We start from the raw sequence: 9,141 nt of genomic DNA on the forward strand, positions 1-9,141 counted from the left end.
AAGTGAGTATATCCCTTCTCTTTTAATAAAAGCATTTCCATAAAGTGTGACAAATTGCACATTGACCAGCGATGCGTCTTGCAAGAAAGATAACCACCCTATGTACAATCGATATTTTCCGCGGGAAATTCCTTCATACCACTATACAAATCATGCCGACCAAGTTGAGTTCAATGATTTACACGTGCGCCATTAAACATAATATCAAGGCCAACTAGTGCAAGCAACAAATTAAAGTGGCTCCTTAGGTAACCAATATCAAATTTCCCCACATATGGACATGTGGCCTGAATTTTTATATATAAGACACAAAACAAAACATTCTCACATGTGTAAAGTATTTGAAAAATAATACCTTCATACTTCAATTCCATCATAAACTGACATACTTTGAGAAAAATAAGAATAAAATTAGCGAAAGAAATCTGAATATGCTAAGTGATACTATAATAGAAAAATATGAGACAAACAGGAAGAAATATTTGATAAAATTGAGATGAAAAAGTAAGTGTGTTTGAATTTCAATTCACCCATGTTACAAAACAGTTTCAACCAAAAACTACAAACTCCAAGCGAGAAAACACGATCTGTTGTAATTAGGAACGAATCCAGAAATTTGATAGTGTGACAGCAATATATATATAATTAAATTGTAATAAAAAAATTAACGTATACTATTAGAAGTTAGAGTTTTTTTTCAACAAAGGGGACACAAGTGAGAGCACTTTATACCAAAGAAACCATCATGAACCACATACTTTCACTTCTCAAATGAGGGCATTTAGGAATGTGGAACACAAGTGAGGACATTTAAAAATGTGAAAACAAGTGATGACATTTTTTATTAAAGGGACCATAAAAAATCTCATACTTTTACTACTCAAATTTTTTCCTAATAATTTTTTTTTTAAATCAAGTGAGGGCACTTGCCTTCATAGTGTTATACTTACACCCCTCACTTGTGGATGACTAAGACAGCATTCACTTAGGTGCAAATCCTCTAAACCGATCAGGAAAATTTTAGATCAATATATAATTAAATTGTAATAAAAAAATTAACGTATACTATTAGAAGTTAGAGTTTTTTTTTCAACAAAGGGGACACAAGTGAGAGCACTTTTTACCAAAGAAACCATCATGAACCACATACTTTCACTTCTCAAATGAGGACATTTAGGAATGTGGAACACAAGTGAGGACATTTAAAAATGTGAAAACAAGTGATGGCATTTTTTTACTAAAGGGACCATAAAAAACCACATACTTTTACTACTCAAATTTTTTCCTAATAATTTTTTTTAAAATCAAGTGAGGGCACTTGCCTTCATAGTGTTATACTTACACCCCTCACTTGTGGATGACTAAGACAGCGTTCACTTAGGTGCAAATCCTCTAAACCAATCAGGAAATTTTAGATCAATATTGAGTCTTGTACCTATTTGAACCAACAAGAACAACTTTAATTTGTAATTTCTACAATACGTATTGGCTATTGTTGTAGGATGAAGGACCAAAAAAAAGGGCAAGAAAGACCAAGGACAAAGATCCGGGTGAGTATTCTCCCTCTCTCCTCTCTCATTGGCTATGTGGTGTTACTGTTATTATTATTAAAAGGTAGTAATGGATCTTTGGTCAGACTGTACAGAGGAGTACATTTCCGGTTCCTTTTTGTAGTAAATGTAAGAAAGAAAGAACACCATGGACTTAGTAGTTAGAACTTAGAAGGGGCCAATCAGATACAGGCGAGATGCATGATATTGGAGCTTTGTTGAACTAGAAATAATATAAAACTTGTGAATGAATTGGCACTTGTTTGGCCAAGTTTAACATGCTTAAAGCCATAAATACATGGTAATAAATTTTTTCAGTGTTCATGTTTTGGTTGATCACAATCTTTTGAAGGCTAGTTTTAAGCAATTACTTTAGATATATATATATTTAGAATAACAATTTGGAGTCCACTTTAGAATTTTTCTTATAATTAGTCTTTCATATAAATTTGGGTTTTGTTGATGCTGTGAAACTGACTCAGACGCATAACCATCAAATAAGTAGAAGAAACTAGACGGACATTGTATGATTATCCTTTTATGATACCTGTCTAAATATGTAAAATAAGCTGTTTCTATCTATGTGTTCTCTTTCAGTTGACTATTCTCTGCATTGAGATCTTTTTTGTCTTAGTAAGTTGGTTGCACATATGAAACTGGCAACCTAACAGGTCTGTAAATTTTTAGGTGAAAAAGTCAAGGCAGAAAGCAAGGATTCCAAGGTGAGTTTTTTCTCATTCTTGGAACTTTATGCCTTTCTTTGTGTGAGTTTAGTGATTAAATCTTCTTGCAGTAGGCTCTTTTTTTTCAACCAAACAATATGCTTTTTTTTCAGGCTTCAAGTTAAAGTTGTAAGATTTTTACTGCCTTACGCTGAAGGATACATTGAGAAGATATGCTGTTTGATTATGATTAGTGTTTTGCCCTATCTTTAGATTGACATTGATTTATGCTATGTCATACGCATTAGATTTAGTTCCATACTTCAATTTAAAATTTCATATGATATTCTTCACTCTAGGGATTGAATTAACATAAACCTCAGCAATATGATTACTTGGTGCTCTTAAACATCTTAGGAAATAAGAAACTTTACAGCTGTATTACAGACAGTTTCCTTTGAGCTGGCAGTTTGACATTTACATAATCAATATAGGTTGAAGATGATGAAGACGATGATGACATTGAAGAATTCTCAAATGCAGCAGAGGTTATTCTTCCTAACTTCATACATGCTTTCACTTACAAGCTGTGTGCCCACACAGATTAGGAATCTAGCAAGAATGGTGCTAACCTTCTGATATACTGATTGTGTTTATCAATGTTCTATTTAGGGTACTGATGCAAGCGATGAAGACTGGGCTGCTTGAGAGTGTGATCTGAGTTGTGGATACTAGGCACATAGATGACAAGGCAAGGTCATGCTAGTAATGTGATGATGCCCTTTGACTTGTTAAGAATTAAGATAGATGAACTGTGAGGACTAAGCTTTGCATACCGGTCAGTTCGGTTGATAATATGAGAGAAGATATACCTTGGGGTTATGATGGAGATAGAATGATACTCGTTCACTGTTAACCAATTCAATATTTATCTCACAGAAGGTAGTCATTACATAGTGTTACACTTTCAAGTATCTTTTGAAGAGGTCTACAAGGATGCATTGACATTAAAGAAGCAAGATTATGGAAATCGAATTTAAACTAGCATGTACTTGTACTTAGATAAAACAAATGAATTAAATTAGTGTCCCTGTTTTTTCAATTGAGTTATGAATGTTCTTGATATTGATGATTGACAATTGTTTATTTCTTCAGTTTTATCAAGTATGAGCTTCGGTTGTTTTTACCCTCTTGTAAAAAAATAGATTTGACAAAAATTCTTTAAAATGCGCTCAACTAACACATGCAAGGGAAGTGCATGTCCTAGGAGATAAGAAGAGAGATGATTAAAAAAGGAGGAAAAGTTGTAAATATTTCAAAAGTAAGGTGCAAATACGTACAGTTTGTTAATTGTTTGGCTTTTGTTCACGAATGAACTTTCAGTTAGTAAGACAAATGAAAGAGACTAGTATATTGCATAAGTAGCAAAAGGATGGATCTTTAGACATACGGAGGCCCCCCCTTTATAGTGGGTGAGCACTCTAACCCTAGCTCTTACGTCTATGACACAGTTTGTTGACTAAAGTGGACATGTTGCGCTAATTAGGATGAATGCCTTGACTTCTCCCTTGATCCTACCATAATTGCAAGGTGTCTAACTGTTTCCGTGATTGAAGGAGATCCGACTGTTTCCGTGATTGAAAGAGATCCGACTGTTATATTGACTCTAGCGTGATTGTGGAAGGATAAGCTCTAGAGTAGTCTGACCGGCCTGCTAAAGGTTCCATGTTCGCCCGACCCAAGTCGTGAGACGGTCCAGCTTGGAATTATGATTCCCTTATTTTTTTTCTTTCTTACCTAAAGTATGGTAATAGCCGTGAGACTAATCACTTGCCACATGGTCAGTGCACTAAGCGGTTGGAGTATGACCAAGAAATGTTTTCCTTTCACACTAGTTGAAAATCTCTTACCACGAGACACGAGTTGAAAATCACGCTACAGCTTGAATTACCTTATATCTATTGTCAAAAGAAACATTAGATCAAATGTTACATGACTTCATGTTTTAACCTTAACCATTCATGATTAGATCAAACAATCATGATTTATAGTCACATTTTCATATAAAAAGATCATTCTCATAAGATACATCCTATATATATAGAGGATGTATTTTTTTTCTTTTTCTTGAACACTTTTTTGATTAAAAAGAATTCAATGGCTTTCTCAAAATTATAAATTCGGGAAGTGTTTCCCTTAAAGCTTTATTTCATCTATGTTTATAATTATAAGATTTTAATAAAATAATGTCTTGCATATTTATTTATATTTCAAACTCTAGGTTTTTGAAATTTTTTTTTTCAAAATTTAAACTTAATAATTATAACTCTAAAAGTCAAAGTTTTCATTGAAAAAAGAACTCATTAAGAAGGAAGAGGCCTCAGTTTAGAATCTCCCAGATTCAATGACAAATTGTGCTATCAGTATAACTCTCCAGGATCAGATGAAAGTTATTGAGATGCCACCAATGTACATGCAATACAGTGAAAAATATGACATGATCAGAGAAAGCATGGTGAGAAAAAAGATGTTTCAGAAACCCCAAATGACCCAATGAAATCCAATCATGCAGATATAGACTTTCTTTCTAATATATCTGATATATTACATACATTAATACCTTTTCTTCATTGTGTGTTTGTTCAACTATGTGGCTAAAGAAGTTTAAAGAGCAAACTTAAGTGATGTTTGACACATTTACAAGGCAGTAACAACTCTCAAACATTATAAACACAAGGAATGCTAGCAACACGCTCGTTTAAACACTCCAACATATTTTGTGTGATTGGTTTATTTCGTAAGAAGACAATATATATTTGGCCGAACTTTTAGAAAAGAGAAAGGATATACTCACTCCAAGAGTAAGTCATCTAAGTCACTCCAAATCTTTAACCATTCATTATATTACAATCTAAAGGCTCATATTCATCACTAATTCCCTCACGTGATTTCACAAAACCTGGCACAGGGAGAAACGTCGATAAAATTTTCTCATCCTTGCAGCGCTAAACCAAGCTGTCGACAGGGTTGATCGATGGCGGAGGTGAATCCTATTTCTCTGCTGCCGCAACCTCCTTCGCCAAGGACTACTATCTCAATCACTCATTCTATGGCTTCAGGTTCCGTTGATGAAACAAAGGTATTCTTATGTAATTTTGGGAAATTGGTATCATTACGTTGATAAATCATCTCTCAAGAATTGTCCTATCATCTTGTTTGATTCTACTTGGCTGGGCACCATTGTGCAGTGTTACATATCAATATCGTTTTGGGTGTCATGCATTAGGATTTCTCCTTGGCTGGTTTTCGTGTTTTATATCTGTACTGGGAGGGAGATGGTGTTTTGTTGCTAAACATATACTATTTCTAGCCACCACTACTATTTCTAAACTCAAACTAATATTTGTTTTTCTTTTAAACTCAGGGCCAACAACTAATGGATGATAATGGTATTGGTTCATCTAGTAAGGATTTTACAACTAGTATACTGGATACTTCAGATATAGGTGGGGAATTGAATAGCAAACCTGAAATTGGGATGGAATTTGAGTCCATTGAAAAGGTTAGAGAATTTTATAATTCTTTTGCTAAGAAGAATGGTTTTGGAGTACGTGTTCGTTCAAGTAAACCAAAGAGAGCAGTTTTGGTATGTTGCAATGAAGGTCAACATAAAGTGAAGATCTCAAGAACTGAAGAAATTCAAGATAGCACTAATCAAACTAAAAGAAAGTGCTCAACTATCCGAAGTGGTTGTGAGGCTTCACTTATTGTTTCAAGAGGCACAACCGAAAGTAAGTGGATGATAAAGTCTTTTAACAATGATCATAATCATATCATGGTTAGTCCCAAAAGTGTGTCCTATATGAGGTGCCATAAAAAGATGAGTGTAGCAGCAAAGAGTCTTGTTGAAAAATTTGAAGAAGAAGGCATACCGACTGGAAAGGTTGCTGCAATTTTTAATGATGGTGACTCAACTTTCACTAATAGGGATTGTTGGAATTACATTAGAAATGTTCGGAGAAAGAATTTAGATGTTGGAGATGCTCAAGCTGTTTTCGATTATTGTAAACGGAAACAAGTAGAAAATTCTAACTTTTTCTATGCAATCCAATGTGATGAAGATTCTCGGATGGTGAACTTGTTTTGGATGGATGCTAGATCACGATTATCTTACCAACTCTTTGGGGATGTCATCACTTTTGATACCACTTATAAAACTAATAAGTATAGTATGCCGTTTGCTCCATTTGTTGGGTTGAATAATCACTCTCAGTCTATTTTATATGGTTGTGTTTTACTACAAGATGAATCAGAGGCTTCTTTTGTGTGGTTGTTTAAAACATGGCTTCAAGCAATGGGTGGAAAAAAACCTATATCTATCATAACTGATCAAGATTTAGCTATGAAAGCTGCTTTGGCAAAAGTCTTTCCAGAAAGTCGTCACCGCCTGTGTTTGTGGCATATTATAAAGAAGTTTCCTGAGAAGTTAGCTCACATATATCACAAACAATCTATTTTCAAGCGAGATATGAAAAGATGCATTCGAGGTTCACATAGCATTCAAAGTTTTGAAGAAGAATGGATGCGCATAATGGTCGAGTATAACTTGAAGGAAAATGAATGGCTTCAAGGGTTATATAAGATTAGAGAATCTTGGATACCAATTTATAACAGGAGTACATTCTTTGCTGGAATGAATACTACTCAAAGAAGTGAAAGTATTAATGCTTTCTTTGATTCTTTTGTTGATGCATCAACAAAATTACAAGAATTTGTGTTGACGTTTGAGAAAGCTGTTGAAAGTCGCTTAGAGGCAGAACGAAAGGAAAATTATGAATCAAGGCATAAGTCTCGTATTTTGAGTACGGGTCAAAACTTGAGGAGCATGCGGCATCTATATACACCAGAAATATTTTTGCTAAATTTAAAGGTGAGCTAGAGAAAATCAACCGATTCACTAGACATAAGATTAGAAGAGATGGGCCTAAATATGTGTATCAGGTGTCCAACTGCTATGATGCTCGAGATACTTTCACTGTTGATATAGACTTAGACTCACAGATTGCTAAATGTGGCTGTGAACTATATGAATTTATGGGGATATTGTGCCGACACATACTAGTAAGTTTCCAAGCAAAGGGAGTTGTTCAGATTCCTAGTCATTTTATTATGGAACGATGGACTAAGGATGCTAACAGAGGTCTTGAAGACACTTATAATGATAATGATTTGGGTGAAAAATCTGATACATTAAAGATTTTAAGAAGGGTGCATGTGCAACGAGAAGCAAGTTTTTTAGCTGATCTAGCAGAAGAGTCTGAGGAAGCATACAATTTCATTATTTCAGAAATGAAGCAAACTCATAAGTCAGCTGCTGCAATGAAAACAAGTGAAGGAGTAGCACTTTTGGAGTCAAGCGAGAAGAATGTAAATCAAGTTTGCTCATCTGAGCAAGTGAGTGAACCACCACAACTGACTATTGGAAACCCGCATGTATCACAAACAAAGGGGAGAAAGAAGGATGGAGGAAAAATGACTCAAAATGGCAGATTTAAGAGTGGACTTGAAGTGTCACTTAATAAATCAGTTGTCAAAAGGAAAGCATGTCATGAATGCGGGGAGCACGGTCACAATAGCAGAACTTGCAAGAAAAGAAATCAAAATGATTAATGGATACATGTAAGTATTCTCACTTTTAAATATTTTCCCTTAACTTATAGTTAAACTTACAGTTATCATAACAAACTAATATTGCATTTGTGACTATGCAGAACCGTTGTGATCAATTGCCCCTATTCTATTTATCCCCTTGAGTTGGCAGATTTGATGAAGGTAGCTGATTGTAATTTGTGTTGTCTCGTGGCAAATGGTCTTGGATGTTGGAGGATTTTGGCTATCTGTTTTGTCTTTGACAGACAAGTAAAAACCAGCAAGTTTCTTTTTTGGCAAAACCTTACAACGAGAAGTGCTGCGTGGATCTGTTTAGTTGGCTCTTAGTGAGCATTTGAAGTGTAGTGTGCTGTTTTTTGTGCTCTCTTTCAGAGGGATGGAGGGTTGGATTAGAATTATGTATTAGGCTTCACTCTGTAGCAGTTAATTATGTTACTATGTTAGAATTATGGCAAATTGCAATGAATAATTAGCAGGCTGTGTTCCTTATCTTGTAAACTCTTACTATATCGTGTTTGTCAGTTTGGTACTTTTCTTTTGGCAAGTGGTAATGAACATGCTGTTTTGGCTCTTTTAGTACTAGTAACTTGTACAATTGTTCAATCAAATGACAATTAAGAAATAGTTGTCGTATAATATTAATAATGTAAAAATCTCTTACAATGCAAAAAATAAAACAGATTCAATTTGTTTATGAACTAATTCTCTAGCTAAATACAAAAATAGTAGCAAAATACAAAAGTGTTGCTGTCATTAGCTTTCACAATGCAGCACTGTTTCACACATCTAAGTACATAAGCATTGAATTTCTTATGGTCTCTTAATGTCAGTTTGTTGTCTTGATGGAAGTTCTACTCTTTCCTTGCTGGTTCTTCAAGTGGGATTTACTTATTTTGTAATTGATAGCAGCAAATCCAGCAACTTTGCTTCTGTGTTTTAAGCTAAGTCGATCTCAGCTTATGTGTTTTATCCTGCACATTCAAAACACAAGAATGAGAGTGTGAATAACTTGTGTATAACTTGATTTATCAATATCATGCAGACTGGAATTTGGGTAAAATTTCAGCTTCAAAAGTAACTAATATGTGGAGATACAAAGTACAAACCGTCCAATTTTGAAATGCATGATGGAATTAGAGCTGCTTCCGGACTAATCAGTTTTAAACACTACAAAGCTCTCATTTGAAATGATAAACGTGAATTATGTAGGGGTTAATCAGTTCTGAAACAAAGCACTTCTAATATGCAATGATAAGCAC

The 9,141-nt window shown here is 34.5% G+C and overlaps 1 protein-coding gene and 1 long non-coding RNA gene across 2 annotated transcripts; both read left to right on the plus strand.

Moving 5' to 3' along the window:
- The first annotated feature begins 2,253 nt into the window (after positions 1 to 2,253).
- On the plus strand, positions 2,254 to 3,032 carry LOC130735562 (uncharacterized). Its single transcript, XR_009018502.1, has 3 exons — positions 2,254 to 2,272; positions 2,707 to 2,760; positions 2,885 to 3,032. It is a non-coding gene; the product is annotated as an uncharacterized LOC130735562 (long non-coding RNA).
- Positions 3,033 to 5,246: 2,214 nt separating this feature from the next.
- Positions 5,247 to 8,500, plus strand: LOC130736858 (protein FAR1-RELATED SEQUENCE 5-like). The gene is made up of 6 exons (XM_057588635.1): positions 5,247 to 5,351; positions 5,637 to 7,142; positions 7,214 to 7,705; positions 7,800 to 7,891; positions 7,984 to 8,044; positions 8,405 to 8,500. Exons 1-6 carry the CDS (start codon positions 5,247 to 5,249, stop codon positions 8,498 to 8,500), a joined length of 2,352 nt encoding a protein of 783 aa, XP_057444618.1.
- Positions 8,501 to 9,141: the final 641 nt, after the last annotated feature.

This window comes from Lotus japonicus, chromosome 2 (assembly GCF_012489685.1).
Source record: "Lotus japonicus ecotype B-129 chromosome 2, LjGifu_v1.2".
Lineage (NCBI taxonomy): Eukaryota > Viridiplantae > Streptophyta > Magnoliopsida > Fabales > Fabaceae > Lotus > Lotus japonicus.